The sequence below is a fragment of the Thalassophryne amazonica genome, chromosome 18 (genome assembly GCF_902500255.1).
Source record: "Thalassophryne amazonica chromosome 18, fThaAma1.1, whole genome shotgun sequence".
NCBI lineage: Eukaryota > Metazoa > Chordata > Actinopteri > Batrachoidiformes > Batrachoididae > Thalassophryne > Thalassophryne amazonica.
The window spans coordinates 4,573,119-4,592,429 of NC_047120.1; the positions used below are offsets into that span (position 1 = coordinate 4,573,119).

A 19,311-nucleotide genomic window follows, 5' to 3' on the forward strand; every position below is an offset into this window, starting at 1 on the left:
AACGCGGCATCGCAACGATCCGACCAGGTGAAGGGAACTTTTGGTGAGGTCAGGGCTGTCAGGGTTGCTAACTACCTGACTGTAGCCCTTAATGAACCTCCTGTAGAAATTAGCAAAGCCGAGGAACTGTTGCAGCTTCCTACGGCTAGTGGGTTGGGGCCAGTCTCTCACCGCCGCAACCTTGGCCGGATCAGGAGCGACGGAGTTGGGGGAGATGATAAACCCCAGGAAGGACAAAGAGGTGCGGTGGAACTCACACTTCTCGCCCTTCACAAACAGCCGGTTCTCCAACAACCGCTGCAGGACCTGACGTACATGCCGGACATGAGTCTCAGGATCCGGAGAAAAGATGAGTATATCGTCTAGATATACGAAGACGAATCGGTGCAGGAAATCCCGCAAGACATCATTAACTAATGCTTGGAACGTCGCGGGGGCGTTGGTGAGGCCGAACGGCATGACCAGGTACTCAAAGTAACCTAATGGGGTGTTGAATGCCGTCTTCCATTCGTCTCCCTTCCGGATCCGAACCAGGTGATACGCATTTCTAAGATCCAGTTTAGTAAAGATTTTGGCTCCATGCAGGGGGGTGAACACGGAATCTAATAATGGCAACGGGTATCGGTTGCGAACCGTAATCTCATTCAGCCCCCTGTAATCAATACATGGACGAAGTCCGCCATCTTTCTTGCCCACAAAAAAGAAACCTGCCCCCATCGGGGAGGTGGAGTTCCGGATCAGCCCGGCAGCTAATGAGTCCCGGATGTAGGTCTCCATTGATTCGCGCTCAGGTCGTGAGAGGTTGTACAGCCTGCTGGACGGGAACTCAGCGCCCGGAACCAAATCAATGGCACAATCGTACGGACGGTGCGGAGGAAGGGTGAGTGCCAGATCCTTGCTGAAGACGTCAGCAAGATCGTGGTACTCAACCGGCACCGCCGTCAGATTGGGCGGGACTTTGACCTCCTCCTTAGCCTGGGAACCGGGAGGAACCGAGGATCCTAAACACACCTGATGGCAGGTTTCGCTCCACTGAACCACCACCCCAGACGGCCAATCGATCCGGGGATTGTGCTTTAACATCCATGGGATGCCCAAAATCACGCGGGAGGTGGCAGGAGTTACAAAAAACTCAATCTCCTCCCGGTGGTTTCCAGACACCACCAGAGTTACTGGTGGTGTCTTGTGTGTGAGTAAAGGGAGGAGGGTGCCATCTAGTGCCCGCACCTGCAATGGCGTAGGAAGCGCCACCAGAGGGAGCCCTACCTCCTTTGCCCATCTGCTGTCTAGCAGATTCCCTTCTGACCCCGTGTCCACCAGTGCTCGGGCTTGAAGGGTTAAATCCCCGCTCAGGATTGTGACTGGGAGTCGTGTGGCAATTTGTGTGTGTCTCACTTGAATGTCTTGACCCCCCCTTAGCCCAGTCTCTAAGGGCGAGTGTTGACGTTTTGGCCGTTTGGGGCAGTCTCTCTGTGTGTGCTCTGTTGAGCTGCAGAGAAAACACTCTCCACGGATCAGCCTCCCCATTTTGGCCCTGTGCGTTTCCCTAACAACGTCAGCAGGGGGAGCTGTTGCCCCACAAAGCGCTGCGGCTGTGGAGCGTGGGGAGGACGGCCCCTTTTCGAACCCGGAAGGGAGAGGGGCGGCGCGTATCCGGTCACGTCCTTCGCCTCGCTCCCGACGGCGTTCCTCTAACCGATTGTCTAATCGTATAACGAGATTAATAAGCCCGTCTAAATCCCGCGGTTCGTCCTTAGCCACCAGGAGCTCCTTCAGGACCAACGACAGTCCGTTTACGAAGGCGGCGCGGAGGGCAGTGTTATTCCAGCCGGACCTCGCAGCCGCGATGCGGAAGTCGACTGCATAAGCAGCTGCGCTCCGGCGCCCCTGTCTCATTGACAGCAGCACAGCTGAAGCGGTCTCTCCTCTATTTGGATGATCGAACACTGTTCTGAACTCCCTCACAAACCCATCATATGTCAGAAGGAGCCGTGAATTTTGCTCCCAAAGCGCTGTAGCCCAAGCGCGTGCCTTGCCGCGAAGCAGATTAATTACATAAGCTATCTTACTAGCATCAGTCGCGTACATGACGGGACGTTGTGCGAAGACGAGCGAACACTGCATAAGGAAGTCCGCGCACGTCTCCACACAACCTCCGTATGGCTCTGGAGGGCTTATGTATGCTTCAGGGGAAGGTGGGAGGGGTCGTTGAACGACCAGTGGAACGTCACTGTTACGCACAGGGTCGACAGGAGGGAGAGCCGCAGCAGCGCCCTGAGGGCGCGCCTCCACCTGCGCGGCGAGAGCCTCCACCCTGCGGTTAAGGAGGACGTTCTGCTCGGTCATTACATCCAACCGAGCCGTGAAAACGGTGAGGATCCGCTGCAACTCACCGATCATTCCTCCTGCGGGCGCCTGTGCGCCCTGTTCTTCCATTGGCCGTTCAACAGCCGGTTGACGCCCCTCGGGATCCATGACGTTGGCCGAGATATCCTGTTGGGAAAGTGTAAGTACACGGACCCACAACAGGGGGCGCAAATGAACGGACAATAGAATAGGTCAAATAACAACACTTTACTGTTGCGAACGTGCACAACAAACACAACAGATTCCACAATAGATCAAAGGTCAAATTACAAGGTGTCGTGTGGGCAGGCTCGAAGATAGGAGACGCCTGTCCAAAGCAGAACCGGAACCACACGATTTCCTCCGCCACCAGACCCCGGGAATACTGGAGCCGCCAAGTCCCGAACTCCCAGGTGGCCACTGCCTCCGCGTGTCGGACCTGGTACTGCTGGCGAGGAACAAAAACACAATTAAACGTGGGTGCGTCTGCACCCAGCAATCTGCACGGCAGGGAAGCTACCTCCACCTCTCGTTGGAGAAAAAGTCTGTTATCACTCACAAAAATCACAACAAAAAGGCTTTCTATCAAGCAGTCAGGCTGAGGATATTACATTTCAGGTAGAACGATATCTCGGCAAAGAGGTGGAGATGACGTCTTGCTGATATACCGATGCAGATCAGATGAGTGGTGACAGCTGTCACAGGTGATGAGTGTCAGCTGTCACCCCGGCTGCTCCTGTGAGGCGGCAGCGCCCTCTGGTGCCTGGAGCCCGCACTCCAGGCAGGGTGCCCTCTGGTGGTGGTGGGCCAGCAGTACCTCCTCTTCAGCAGCCCACACAACAGTGACGTGAAACTCACTCATGGTACAGGTGTCCTAAAAAGGAAGTGCCGAAATTCAAATCAACATTAAAACAGGAAATGTTCAAATGTCAAACACTTCCTGGATTGACAGATGAGATCCCATGGAATCTCGCATGAACTCAGTGGCAAGCTCACACTCAAACAGGAAGTGCTGAATTCTCAGTCACAGTGAAACAGGAAATATCCATTGTTGAACACTTCTTGGCATGGGTGGAGCTGGAGCGGAAGTTGGGATTTCACTGGACTCCCCTGAAATCTGATTGGACACAGATGACTGACATGTCACAGCACCACACATCTGGTTGAAAGGGCTGCATTTTGAAATTAGTGAGTCATATTGACTGCTAGGTTCCTCATGTCCAATAGTTTGTGCTGTGTACCACAAAAAGTTCTAATCCACCTTAGTGGAAGAAGAAAAATGTTTGCTTCAGATTTGAACTGAACACGTCATTTGAACTATGGACTTCTAATGACACCAATCATATTGGTGAGTAAACGACCATATTTTATGCCAGAAATAAGGTCCAGGTTGTTAAAAGCAGCATTTCTCCTTTAATTCTGGTGGCTTATATACACATGTTTAAGCTAACAGACAGCAGCTGGTTCATACTCTGTTGGCTTATTAGTGCAGCAGATCACTGAAACAATCCTTCAAATGGTGATACAAGTATCAAATTCAGCACAAATACAGCTGGAGCAAAATTAATGGAGCAACTTTAACTTTTGACCCCTGTACAGAGTGAAACTGACCTTTGTATTTCACACATTTTAATTTGTTTATTCCATTTCAAATACATTTTTTCTAAAATTATCTTCCTTAACTCAAACTGAAAGCAAATCTCTACAACTTGATATAAATGAATTAAAAAATATAAAATCCAGGTTCCTGATGAATCAGTGGAGAGGAGGATTTTCATAAAAAGAAGACGTGAAAGTTCAGCTACAATTTGACAGAAAATACATTTGAGAGAAAAGCCTAGATTTGATGTTTTGGTGAAAGAAACTTTTGTATTTCTTCATAATTGATGTAAATAATTGATGTAAAGAGTGATTTGGAAATGTACATGTTTCTATCCCCTGACTTGTCTAAAGAAAACTGGCAATAAAATTGATTATTATTTACAGGTTTTATCAAGTTTTAGAGATTTGCTTTCAGTTTGAGTTTGAGGAAGATCATTTTAGAAAATTTATTCTTTATTTTTTGTATTTCTTGTATTCAAAATGGCATTAACAAATTAAAATGTGTGAAATACCAAGTGTTCCAATACTTTTGGAGGGCACAATATCCTAACCTTATGATGAGTGCAAAATGAGTGTGGTATTATTACTAAGGTACACCTAAATATCTTTAAAAAAAGGAAAAAAGAGAGAGAGAGTCGAGCCACTTAGGTGCCTGGTCTTGAGAACCAAGGATGGTAGGTTGAAAAGCTTTTTTTTATCCCATGGGAACTCTCCCTAGCCACCTAAGCGGCTCAAGAATATGGACAGCATGTATATACAGTAGTGTTCAGAATAATAGTAGTGCTATGTGACTAAAAAAATTAATCCAGGTTTTGAGTATATTTCGTATTGTTAGATGGGAAACAAGGTACCAGTAGATTCAGTAGATTCTCACAAATCCAACAAGACCAGGCATTCATGATATGCACACTCTTAAGGGTATGAAATTGGGCTATTAGTAAAAAAGTAGAAAAGGGGGTGTTCACAGTAATAGTAGCATCTGCTTTTGACGCTACAAACTCAAAACTATTATGTTCAAACTTTTTTTTAGCACTCCTGTGAATTACTAAACTAGTATTTAGTTGTATAACCACAGTTTTTCATGATTTATTCACATCTGCGAAGCATTAATTTTGTTGGTTTGGAACCAAGATTTTGCTGGTTTACTAGTGTGCTTGGGGTCATTGTCTTGTTGAAACACCCATTTCAAGGGCACGTCCTCTTCAGCATAAGGTAACATGACCTCTTCAAGTATTTTGACATATCCAAACTGATCCATGATACCTGGTATGCGATATATAGGCCCAACACCATAGTAGGAGAAACATGCCCATATCATGATGCTTGCACCACCATGCTTGGATGCAAAATTGTTCTTTTTGTATCCAAGGGTCGTCTCACAAACTGTCTGCGGCCCTTGGATACAAAAAGAACAATTTTACTCTCATCAGTCCACAAAATATTCCTCCATTTCTCTTTAGGCCAGTTGATGTGTTCTTTAGCAAATTGTAACCTCTTCTGCACGTCTTTTATTTAACAGAGGGACTTTGCGGGGGATTCTTGCAAATAAATTAGCTTCACACAGGCGTCTTCTAACTGTCACAGCACTTACAGGTAACTCCAGACTGTCTTTGATCATCCTGGAGCTGATCAATGGGTGAGCCTTTGCCATTCTGGTTATTCTTCTATTTCGATGGTTGTTTTCTGTTTTCTTCCATGCATCTCTGGGTTTTTGTCCATTTTAAAGCATTGGAGATCATTGTAGATGAACAGCCTATAATTTTTTGCACCTGTGTATAAATTTTCCCCTCTCCAATCAACTTTTTAATCAAACTACGCTGTTCTTCTGAACAATGTCTTGAACATCACATTTTCCTCAGGCTTTCAAAGAGAAAAGCATGTTCAACAGGTGCTGGCTTCATCCTTAAATAGGGGACACCTGATTCACACCTGTTTGTTCCACAAAATTGACAAACTCATTGACTGAATGCCACACTACTATTATTGTGAACACCCCCTTTTGTACTTTTTTTTTACTAATAGCCCAATTTCATAGCCTTAAGAGTGTGCATATCATGAATGCTTGGTCTTGTTGGATTTGTGAGAATCTACTGAATCTACTGGTACCTTGTTTCCCATGTAACAATAAGAAATATACTCAAAACCTGGATTAATCTTTTTAGTCACATAGCACTAATATTATTCTGAACACTACTGTATGTGACATTTACATGACAAATTTATATGAAAATATTGAGATATGATAATTTGGCCATATTGTACAGCCCTACTGTCAACTAGCTGAAAACTTTGAATATTAATTTACATCTACATTTAAAAAATGCTTAAAGCAGCAGGGGGTTAAGAGGGATGTAATTGGGGGGGAGTCAGCTGAAAAGCAACAAAAGAAAATGCTTAAAAAGGTGGGGACTATGGGGGGCAGAGCCCCTCCAGAAGCTGAAAGGCAAAATAAGGAAAATGCTTAAAGAGGCGGGGGGTCTGGGGGGGACACAACAAGAAAACCAGTGGTGGGCACAGTTCCGCTAATCCATGAACCGCTAATTATCGAAGCTAATGTTTTCATTATCAGATTAGCTTTTCAGATAACTTTGAAAACCATCAGCGGACCAGTTAGTTTCCAATAAATTTAGGTCTGATAATTTTTAGACTGCTAACATATTTTTGCAGGCATAGCGAATAAACCTTAACAGTTAAAAACGTTTGTGAAGTCTGAAGTCAAAGATTTTAGCACCTACCTGTTAAATGTTTTGTAGCAGACAGACAGCTCTGTCCTCTGCAGGCAGAGGAGAGCTGGTTACAGGAGAGAAATGAAGCGAGAGAGAAAAAAGATTTGTCGGCATATCACGCAAGTCATCAACAGGCATGCAGTTTTAACTTATGGTAAAAAATTTTAACCAAACTAATTCCAGACAAGTTATTTAAATTAACGTCATATCTCAGGTTGTGTGAGCTGTGATCACTTCCTGTTCATGTCATTCTGGCCAGTAGATGGCAGTAGAGACCCTGAAAACCTTTAATAAACATGAGCTTCTGGCATGTTTACATAAAACAAACACAATAACAATGTCTATAAACCCAGAGAATATATTCACGAGAGTTTAAGGCACAATATACAAAGTTTAATGCTGTTGTCCGTGTGGAGCGGTTAAAATGCAGCCTGATCAGAGTGTCTCAGTGCATTTGTCCTGTCATGAAGCGTAACCCATAATGCAGTGCAGCATGTGTGGTCCAAACACTAAAACCTTCAACATTAGTGCATTACTTTAAAGCTAAAACATATAGCTGATATTTTCACTTCATAAAACCCAGATGTGATGTTAATTTAAATAACTTGTCTAGAATTAGTTTGGTTAAACCTGTATACCTGTTGATGACTTGCGTCAAGAGAAATTGTCTTTATTTTCCATCTCTGCCTCAGTCACTGGGTCTCTTTTGCTGAGAGAAAGCTAATCTGATGCAGAAGCGCTGGCTCATTGTTGTTTTAGTTGTTGTTTGACCCAGTTGTTGTTGTTTGTTGAGGGTCCTGGTCATGGTTTTATTGCCTTGCCTTGCTTCTGTTTTTTAATGATTCAGTTTGTGGTTTCTGTTCATCTTTACCTCCTGTGTTTTATCATCTTGGTTTTGCTCTGTTTATGTTTAGTTTTATTTCATTTATTTTCTGTGTATCACTTGGTTGCCATGTATTTAGTTTTGTCTTAGTTCCTGCCCAGCCTGTAGTTTGTTTTTCATTATTGTTCATTGTATTGCATTTGTATTCTTTTACTCGTGGTCCCTTTAGTTATTTCAGTCTTAGTTTAGTTTTGTTTATCACATTTATTGCTTTATGCTTAAGTCACTGGTTTTGGTTGGTATTTATCTTCAGTGTTTTCATCTGGTCATGTTCCTTTAGTTATTTATTCCGTTCTCTGTTTATCATTTATTCCGTGTTGTCCTTCGTTGTATTCTTGTGTCTCTGGTTTAGTTTATGTCATTTATTTTCTGGTCAGCTTGTAATCTGTTATGTCATTTATTTTATACTTTATACTGTATCACTTACCTGTTTGTTTTGATCATATGTTGTATTATCTGTTAATTCCACTTTTTTTTTTTTTTTGCCACCAATGAGTTCTAGTTTAGTCTTTTCTTTTTATTTTTCTCATTTTGTTTGCACTCAGCCTTTCACTGTAGTCATTTAGTTGTTTTCTCTTATATTTTAGCCATGTGGTGAGTTCTGTCTTAGTTAAGTTTCTGCCTTTTATTTTCTGTGGTATTCAGTTCTGTTTGTCTCTGTTTGGTTGTGGGTGGGGTCACTTGCACTCACTTGTTTGTCTCTCACACCCACCTGTCTTCCCTGTCTTGTCTGGCCATGCCCCTTCTAGAATCTTCCTCACACCTGCTTCACATCATGTCTGATTACTCCCCTGGTATTTGAGCCTTCACTTTCTCTCTGTCCCCTGCCAGTTTGTTGATCTTGTATTTTATCCTCACATCCAGTTTCTGTTTTGTCTGCTTTGTGATTTTGACCTTGCTTGTTTTTCCGATCTCCACCACGCTGTGAACCTGACCCCTGCTTGTGAACTGTTCTATGAATCTGCCTCTCGTCTGCCTGTACTGCTGCCCCGCTGACTACCTTATTGTGTACCGAACCACTGCCTGTTTTTTGATAAAGCCTTTTATTGCCTCCACATCTCAGCCTGCAAGTCTGCACCATGTGTCCTAGCACTCCCTGTGCCTCGCTGCACCCAGCCATGTCAGTCAGAAGCTCCTAGTGTACTGAAATCAATACTGAAAGTTATCAATTTAGCTTTTATCTGTAACTTCTGCTAATTTTTTTTTAGGGGTTTATCGGTTTAGTTTTATAAAAGATAACTTTTCAGTTACCGGATTAACTGTTATTGAAGCTAACGTTTTGGTTACCTGTACCCACCACTGAAGAAAAGTAAATTATTTTGAAAGTTGAAAGAGTCACAGCTCATTCGTTCACGTCTGTCTGGGGCACACTTGTAGTAAGTGATCTCTGAGGTGGATGGGTGGGGGGGTGCCTCTTATCCTCATAAGCTCAGGCACTTGATCATCACTGCCCTAAATGTCTCATGTGCGTCACTTTCTCCACATACAAGTGCTTTTCTGGTGCTTTAGTGCAGGCAGTCTTTGAGCCTGGGTCTTAGTCTGGTTCCAGGAGAAGTGCAAACCTAAATATTACACTTCCCCCCCTCAGGGCCTCTGTGCTGGATTGAAGGCACTTTAACCAACACAGTGTACGTAATCAGTGAACAGAGAAGCAGCCAGAGCACATTCCTGACAGACGCCAACATTCACTGGAAGAAGTCAGGGACTCGGCACAGCACTCACAGCACCGCACAAACCGGCAACTTATTGGTGATCCCGGCACCCCAGAACTAAACAAAACTAAGCCCTTTGTAAAACTAAACATTTTAAAGACATGTTGCCCAGAATTCATAACAGCTCACATTTTGGCTCACATTCGAGGTCATGTGATTAATTTTTGCTAATCTGTGAGCAGTCTGTCACTCAAAACAAACAGCTAGAGAGACGGCTGAAAATAAAGTTCTCGTTAGTACTCGAGTATTTACGTCACTCTGAGCAAACGTCCCGGTGCACTGTTGAATAGAATGTAGACAAACTGCTGCTAACGTTAAGAATGGAGCCGCGTATTACCAGCAAAAAACAATTAAAAGAGTTGGGGGTGAAGTGTGTCAGACCACTGAGCCGGTCGGCGCGCGTGGCGCTCATGTACAAAGCCCTGAATCTCCTGAAAATAATTCACAATTTTTTCCAATGTAAGAAATACATGTATGTTCAGGCAGCCTGTAAATCAGCATCATGGTGGAGTTTCAGCTACAATGTCCAAACAGCCAGTTAAAGGAACATCACAGAGAGTTTCATGTGAGTACATTATGTTATAACGGGATTAAAATGCCGTCATCTTCTGGTACAGACAGCACTCAGCACACATCAGGATCTGAAATCCGGTAAACTGTCTCAAAACATTAAATTTGTTCGGGGTTGAAGTGTGTCGTCTCTCTTCTCTGGACACAGCAGTGAGCCGGGTAGTGCACGCAGTGTTTGTGCACATCTGCGAGCTGGTAGAAAGTCCAAATAGCACATTCCTGATTTTTACAATCCAAAACTTACATCTACATTTTCAGGCAGCCTGTGAAAACAGTGTCATTGCAGAGTTTCAGCTACATGTCCAAACAGCCGGTTTAAAAAGTGTTGTGGAGAGTTTCACATGTGCGCGTATTCATTGCTGCAGTTTTAACAGAATAGCACCGTCGTCCGGTACAGAGAGCAGACTCTGCACAAATCAGAATCTGAAATCCGGTAGATAGACTGTCTCAAAACACAATAAAAGAGTTTGGGTGAAGTGTGTCGTCTCTTCTCCTCACTTTTGTAGGAATAGTCAGTTGTTTCATAATCTGATGTTGCAACATTTGTTTCACTCGGTCTGTTTGCCATTGTACAGACATCACCTGCCGAAAAATGATAGACTTACTTAGACTTACTTTAACCCTCTGGGGTCCGAGGGCATTTTTTGGACAGTTCACTCGCCTGGCATAAATGTTTTATTATTGCTGTTAACAGCTCTCCCTGCATCCCACAATCATGTTTTATGTCTCTTTTTTTTTCAGGACAACCTGTGCTTTCAGAATATATATGTTTTTGTTGTGTTTTATAAGTGTAATAAAGGTTTACAATCAAAAATAGGCAAGGAAAAAATAAAGCGAAAAATAATTTTCCACACACATTTATTCAAAACACACAGCAAACTATAATAAACAGCTGTTTTGACACTTTATAAAGGTAATTTGAGGTCTTGTGTGAAAGACTGTACAACAAAAAGGTTCAAACAATAAACACAAATGCACATTTTGTTTCATTTCAGTTTTTTTGTCCATTGATATGGTAAACAGTGCTTTACGCAGAGAAAGCAACAGAGTTATCCAGTAACATTCACATGCAAACTAGTGGAGCAATCCTGATAGTTACACACTCTGTGTTTGAGCACGTGAGATTGTCATCAGAGGCTCTCCGTCTGCTCCTGCTTTCACTGATCACTGTGTATAATGGTGCAGGGCACACTGAGTATGTACTAATAGTACTCTTTGGAGCACCCAGGGGGCTATTCAAATGGGCCAACTAGTAACACATCACTCCTGAAATCAATCTTTGGCTTCTCACGTGAAGTAAATCTGCCCTACAATTGGATCTTGGAAAACCATGTGACGGTGAACCAATTCCGATTGGACACTCACATTGCGCACGTCATCACACAGCTTCAATGAGGAGTACAAAGATGGCAGATGGCTGGCTCAAAAGTCAGCGGAGTTAACTTTTCAGCAACAAAAAAAGTAAGTTTCTATCTCATATCATTCAAAAGTTATTTATAATTTAGTAAAGTCTTAGCCGTCGTATACGAGGGTCCTTTAATGTGCCATCAAGCAGCTGGCAGACGACCCACAGAGAGCAGATTAATACATCTGTAGGTGCTGACATTAAGGTGATCACCCTCTTCTTTTCAGAGAGGGACAATACGTGTCTCCAAAACATCAGTTACAAACGTAGTTAAATGAAACATTGTTGGCATTTAAGCCTCTGAGAAATGTGCTCACTGTTGATAACAGCAATGTATGAATTAAAAAATCCTGTTTTCAAAAACTGCTGAAAAGAAAAATACATGGATTCATTCAAACTATCTTTCCAAGGACAACACGGTGGATTAGTGGTTAGCACTGTTACCTCACAGTGAGCAGGTCCTGGGATCTTCCCTGCTGGTCCTTTCTGTGTGGAGTTTGCATGTTCTCTCCATGTTCACGTGGGTTCCCAGGTGAACTAGTGACTCCAAATTGGCTGTAGGTGTGAGTCAGAATATGGATGTTTGTCAATATGTGTTGTCAATATGATGGCGACCTCTCCAGAATGGGATAGGTTCCAGCCCTCATGTGAATTGTGCAGCACAGTCTTCAATGCAGTTTGAGTAGTTTATGATGATTCCTTACAATATATAATGAGGCAAATAAGTATTTGATACACTCAGTGTTTTCCCACCTACAAAGAATTAAGAGGTCTGTAACTTTTATTGTAGGTACACTTCAACTGTGAGAGACAGAATCTTAAAAAAATTAGAAAATCACATTCTATGATTTTTAAATAATTAATTTACATTTGTATTTGATCACCTACCAACCAGCAAGAAGTCTGACAGACCTGTTAGTTTTTCTTTAAGGAGCCCTCTTATTCTGCACTCTTTACCTGTATTAATTGCACCTGTTTGAACTTGTTACCTGTGTAAAAGACACCTGTCCACACACTCAATCAATCACACTCCAACCTGTCCACCATAGCCAAGGCCAAAGAGCTGTCTAAAGACAGCAGGGAAAAAACTGTAGACCTGCACAAGGCTGGGATGGACTACAGGACAACAGGCAAGCAGCTTGGTGAGAAGACAACTGTTAGTGTAATTATTACAACTCCAGTTCAAATGAAGTTGGGACGTTGTGTGAAATGTAAATAAAAACAGAATACAATGATTTGCAAATCCTCTTCAACCTATATTCAGTTGAATACACCACAAAGACAAGATATTTAATGTTCAAACTGATAAACTTTATTGTTTTTGTGCAAATATTTGCTCATTTTGAAATGGATGCCTGCAACACGTTTCAAAAAAGCTGGGACAGTGGTATGTTTACCACTGTGTTACATCACCTTTCCTTCTAACAACACTCAAGTGTTTGATAACTGAGGACACTCATGATTGGGTATAAAAGGAGCATCCCAAAAAGTCTCAGTCGTTCACAAGCAAAGATGGGGTGAGGATCACCACTTTGTGAACAACTGCGTGAATAAATAGGCCAACAGTTTAAGAACAATGTTTCTCAACATTCAATTGCAAGGAATTTAGAGATTCCATCATCTACAGTCCATAATACAAACAGAAGATTCAGAGAATCTGGAGAACTTTCTGCATGTAAGCGGCATGGCTGAAAACAAACATTGAATGCCTGTGACCTTCGATCCCTCAGGCGGCACTGCATTAAAAACCGACATCATTGTGTAAAGGATCTTAATGTGTGGGCTCAGGAACACTTCAGAAAACCATTGTCAGTTAACACAGTTCGTCGCTACATCTACAAGTGCATACAAAACCATACAGCAACAACATCCAGAAATGCCGCCGCCTTCTCTGGGCCCGAGCTCATTTGAAATGGACAGACGCAAAGTGGAAAAGTGTGCTGTGGTCTGATGAGTCCACATTTCAAATTGTTTTTGGAAATCATGGATGTTGTGTCCTCTGGACAAAAGAGGAAAAAGACCATCCAGATTGTTACCAGTGCAAAGTTCAAAAGCCAGCATCTGTGATGGTATGGGGGGGTTAGTGTCCATGGCATGGGCAACTTATACATCTGTGATGGCAACATCAATGCTAAAAGGTACATCCAGGTTTTGGAGCAACACATGCTGCCATCCAAGCAACGTCTTTTTCAGGAACGTCCCTGAAAAAGACGTTGCACACACTTTTACAGTCAGCCTCAAGTGGTCATTCATGGACCTACGAGATTTGGCACCTCTTCATTTTTCAGCAACAGATGTTGCTGCTCGGATAGTTTGTTGGTGTTTTGAGCACTTGGCTGCCCTGTTCACATCAAAAAGTAGATTTATTCTCAAAATGAAGCAGGTATCAAAGATGAGTACAACCTCAGAGGCTTGATCTGTAACATCTTTATGTAACGAGGGTTGTGAAAAAGTAAACTTATCCTGTAAGTTCTTCTTTTGGCCGTCTGTCTCCTCCTCTGGGTTCTACCCAACAGCTGGTTCAGGACAAAAATGTAACAATTACAGGACTGTGGTCAAAGATGTACACGGATGGCTCGTCATCCTAACAACACTCTCGTCATGTTGTGTGTACTTACACACTCACATGGTCTCGGTTTTGTGCTCAGTTCAGATTTCGTAATTGTCCGTGTTAAACTGCCTTGTTGCCCTTTCAGGAGTCCACACGGATGAAGATGTGAAGCTGATGTTGCAGGGATCCAGCATGGTGAAGGTACTGTTCCTTCAGTTAGAGTTCACATTGGTGTTGTGGTCAGAGAATAAGTAGAATAAGTGAGTGTTAACTGTACTTTCCATGTTATATGAAGGTCCGCTCACCTCGCTGGCAGAAACAACGAACTTTAAAACTGCTGGAAGATGGCATCACAATCTGGTGTCAGTCCCACAAAACCTCCAGCCGGGCCAAGGAGCAACAGTCCTGTAAGTGCATTTAAGGATCTGGATAATCTTGATCAGTGGTTGCCATATGGTATGATCAGCTGGATCACACACACACATTCAGCCAATCACCAGCAGGCACAGTTTATATACATTTTCCCAGAGGCAGAGCTGGTTCTAGTCATTCTGGTGCCCTCAGCGAGGTTATGGATAGGGTTTATCTAAAGGTCAGTGCCAGTGAGACCAAATGTTTTTTCCTTTTTGTTTTCCAACAACATAAATGTAAATGGTGCTATGGTCAGTGAATACTTTGTACTTGTACTTGATAACAGTGGGCCTTATAGAAGCAGAATGTGTATCCAAATCTGGTCTGTCATAACTGTCTGTTTTATTAGATTAGATATAACTTTATTGATCCCTTGGAAAGACTTCCTCAGCAAAATTGAGGTTCCAGCAGCATTGTATAGCAGCACACAGGGTAAGAAGCACACAGAGTATCAAAAGTGAAAGTAAAAAAGAAAAGCAGTTTGAAATATAAATATAAATGTTGTGTGTTGGGGGGGTGTGGCTGGACATTTTGGTGTTCTTTTCTTTTCTTTGCTCTCCAGGTGGTATGAAAACTGATTTGTCTGTGGAGAAGGTGCTGGCTGAAGAGTCCTTCACCCTCATCAACGTTATGTGCAGCACCTGTGGATGGTGCTCAAGTGCAACCTTAAAGACTTTCAGCTGAAGCAGATAATGAGATGGCGTTCTGCATTTAAGCCATGTGTGATTCAAGCAGAATTGCCGGGAACTCGACCTTGTGATGTTCGTTTGTGAGACGCTGAGGACCGCGCCTGGGTTTGACACATCGTGCCTGTGAAGGAAGAAGGGTGAGGGACACATGCTGTCAGCACACATCTGAGGTGATTAATTGTTTGACTAATTGTTGATAGTAACTTGGTATTTTGTTACGCAGTAAATGTGAATTGTGATGAGAATTGTGCAGCTTGCTTCTCACTGTCGTGGTGTGCGGAGTGGTAATCCTCCACCTGTTGTGAGAAGCTGCTCATTTACATAAAGCTTAAATACAGACCTGAATGTGTTGCTGATAGTGTGTGCCTTTTGAAGGATATTGGTTGTAGCTGCTGACTTACCTCACCTTTTCTATCCTTCGCAGAGAGTCGGTTTGTCGTGTCCACCTGGGGGGTGTTTGGCGGTAAAGTGAGTCCAGAAGCGCCGGGCTTCGATCCTTTTAGGCGCTGGAGAGCGTGCCAGCCTTCACTCCACCAGACTGACGCATCTTTTGTTCATACACTTTGTTATGCACCAGAGGGTGGAAAAATAAATCGTTTTGTTATTGGAACCGCTTTCTGGTTATTTTAGCGCTGGGTTCCGTCAGACGCAGGTCCGCTCCTCAACCCGCGTCGACACATAACAATAAATGTACAAATATAAATACTAAACATGCTGATCAGTACTGGTTTACTGGCTACAACTGTTCCTCTAAGGGCCCTGTCCCACTGGCGTTTAGGAGGATTTGCGTATGGATTGCGCACAAAATTGGCCCATATTCGCCAAACATCCGCAAAATCCGTGTAACATGCCTGTATGAGTCGGCCGTCACCCGAACACGACCGTGATCATCTGCAGAGGCACGTATGTCCGCAGCCAGGATTTTTGAGCTGTTCAAAAATCTAGATGCGGATGACATGTTGGGAAAGTGTAGTGACACGGACCCACAACAGGGGGCGTAAATGAACGGACAATGGAAGGAGTCAAATTATAACACTTTACTGTTGTGAATGACACAACCAAACACAGCAGATTACAGAATGTGCACAAGTCAATCAATAAAGGTGTCGTGTGGGCAGGCTCGACGATAGGAGACGCCCGTGTGGAAACGAACCGGAACCACACGATTTCCACTGCCACCGAACCCGAGGAATACTGGAGCCGCCAAGTCCTGAAGTTCCCAGGTGGCCACCGTCACGGCGTGTCGGATCTGGTACTGCTGGCAGAAAGCAAAGACAGTCAAGGGTGGGTGTGTGAACACCCAGTAACAATCCTGGTGGGAATTCCACCTCCACCTCTCACTCAATATGTTGCAGCGATCCCTCAGAGGAAAAAGAGTGCCGTCTTGCACAGCCTCCACAAACTAAGGACCGGTACTCCTGCAAACACTCACAATAAACAGATTTAGAAAATACTACAAAAGGCTGAGGATATTACCTCTGGTAGAAGATGATATCTCGGCAATGTGGTGGAGGTGTCTTCCTGCTTTTATTCCAGATGTGGATTGGATGATCAGTGACAGCTGTCACGGATGATGGGTGACAGCTGTCACCACGGCTTGTTCCTAAGGCGGCAGTGCCCTCTCGTGCCTGAAGCCCGCACTTCAGCCAGGGCGCCCTCTGGTGGTGGGCCAGCAGTACCTCCTCTTCTGGCGGCCCACACAACATGACATCCACCTTACATACTCAATTCATATACAATACATACTCACTCTATGCGCTGTATATCTGCCGTTAACCGCTGATATCTGCAACTGACGGGGATTTGCGGCTTGGCAGCGGACTGGGACAGTGTGTAAAACAAATATATATCGTGCCTATAATGTCCACATCACAAATTAAAATATGTTGTAGTGACTACATAAAGATTGGCCATAAAGATAAAGTGTTTTTATTACATCTGCTTTGCAGCTGATTTGCGGACAATCTGTGAATGCATAACAAACACGTCACGTAAACCCAAAGTACTATATGTGGCAGAAAGCGACACCTGCCAGTCAGTGCCGGTCCGGCTGTGTAGATCCACAAAGACGTAGCTGCTGCAATCCAGGACTTGTATTTAACACCAACAAAAGGAAGAGTTGCTCTTTAGCCACAACTCACGCTGAAGTGTTTTCTGTGACACTCTCAAAAAAATAAAAAATAAAACCACCGTCTCACACCCCGAGCGGCTTCCCCCCTCCCACTCCCCAAACTCACGAACAGTTAACCCTCGCATAACAACATGAACATTAACATTGTCCAAGTCCAGCAAATGTTCCAGAGGCTGTATTGTTGGTGTGAATAGTGATGCTGAAAGGAGCGAGTGAGCTTCTTTTATGACCGCAATGCAGATGCCGTGCACATGCAACACGTGCGCGATGCATTCATAATACACCCGTAATACTGCCGTGATAATCTCAATGTGTTGGATCAGTTTCCTCACTACATGCGTTATATAACCGTGATTGTTCATCATATATTCAATCAATCAATCAATCAATTTTTTTATATAGCGCCAAATCACAACAAACAGTTGCCCCAAGGCGCTTTATATTGTAAGGCAAGGCCATACAATAATTATGTAAAACCCCAACGGTCAAAACGACCCCCTGTGAGCAAGCACTTGGCTACAGTGGGAAGGAAAAACTCCCTTTTAACAGGAAGAAACCTCCAGCAGAACCAGGCTCAGGGAGGGGCAGTCTTCTGCTGGGACTGGTTGGGGCTGAGGGAGAGAACCAGGAAAAACACATGCTGTGGAGGGGAGCAGAGATCGATCACTAATGATTAAATGCAGAGTGGTGCATACAGAGCAAAAAGAGAAAGAAACAGTGCATCATGGGAACCCCCCAGCAGTCTACGTCTATAGCAGCATAACTAAGGGATGGTTCAGGGTCACCTGATCCAGCCCTAACTATAAGCTTTAGCAAAAAGGAAAGTTTTAAGCCTAATCTTAAAAGTAGAGAGGGTGTCTGTCTCCCTGATCTGAATTGGGAGCTGGTTCCACAGGAGAGGAGCCTGAAAGCTGAAGGCTCTGCCTCCCATTCTACTCTTACAAACCCTAGGAACTACAAGTAAGCCTGCAGTCTGAGAGCGAAGCGCTCTATTGGGGTGATATGGTACTACGAGGTCCCTAAGATAAGATGGGACCTGATTATTCAAAACCTTATAAGTAAGAAGAAGAATTTTAAATTCCATTCTAGAATTAACAGGAAGCCAATGAAGAGAGGCCAATATGGGTGAGATATGCTCTCTCCTTCTAGTCCCCGTCAGTACTCTAGCTGCAGCATTTTGAATTAACTGAAGGCTTTTTAGGGAACTTTTAGGACAACCTGATAATAATGAATTACAATAGTCCAGCCTAGAGGAAATAAATGCATGAATTAGTTTTTCAGCATCACTCTGAGACAAGACCTTTCTGATTTTAGAGATATTGCGTAAATGCAAAAAAGCAGTCCTACATATTTGTTTAATATGCGCTTTGAATGACATATCCTGATCAAAAATGACTCCAAGATTTCTCACAGTATTACTAGAGGTCAGGGTAATGCCATCCAGAGTAAGGATCTGGTTAGACACCATGTTTCTAAGATTTGTGGGGCCAAGTACAATAACTTCAGTTTTATCTGAGTTTAAAAGCAGGAAATTAGAGGTCATCCATGTCTTTATGTCTGTAAGACAATCCTGCAGTTTAGCTAATTGGTGTGTGTCCTCTGGCTTCATGGATAGATAAAGCTGGGTATCATCTGCGTAACAATGAAACTTTAAGCAATACCGTCTAATAATACTGCCTAAGGGAAGCATGTATAAAGTGAATAAAATTGGTCCTAGCACAGAACCTTGTGGAACTCCATAATTAACTTTAGTCTGTGAAGAAGATTCCCCATTTATATGAACAAATTGTAATCTATTAGACAAATATGATTCAAACCACCGCAGCGCAGTGCCTTTAATACCTATGGCATGCTCTAATCTCTGTAATAAAATTTTATGGTCAACAGTATCAAAAGCAGCACTGAGGTCTAACAGAACAAGCACAGAGATGAGTCCACTGTCCGAGGCCATAAGAAGATCATTTGTAACCTTCACTAATGCTGTTTCTGTACTATGATGAATTCTAAAACCTGACTGAAACTCTTCAAATAGACCATTCCTCTGCAGATGATCAGTTAGCTGTTTTACAACTACCCTTTCAAGAATTTTTGAGAGAAAAGGAAGGTTGGAGATTGGCCTATAATTAGCTAAGATAGCTGGGTCAAGTGATGGCTTTTTAAGTAATGGTTTAATTACTGCCACCTTAAAAGCCTGTGGTACATAGCCAACTAACAAAGATAGATTGATCATATTTAAGATCGAAGCATTAAATAATGGTAGGGCTTCCTTGAGCAGCCTGGTAGGA

At 43.3% G+C, this 19,311-nt stretch overlaps 1 protein-coding gene across 1 annotated transcript in view; it reads left to right on the forward strand.

Annotated features, from left to right (window-relative positions):
* The window catches only part of plcd3b (phospholipase C, delta 3b), a 170,289-nt gene that overhangs the window by 31,055 nt on the left and 119,923 nt on the right, over positions 1-19,311 (forward strand). Inside the window, exons 2-3 of the mRNA XM_034194305.1 lie at positions 13,941-13,996; positions 14,091-14,202. Of these exons, the coding sequence (XP_034050196.1) occupies positions 13,941-13,996; positions 14,091-14,202 (168 nt within the window). The remainder of the gene's footprint in view (positions 1-13,940; positions 13,997-14,090; positions 14,203-19,311) is intronic.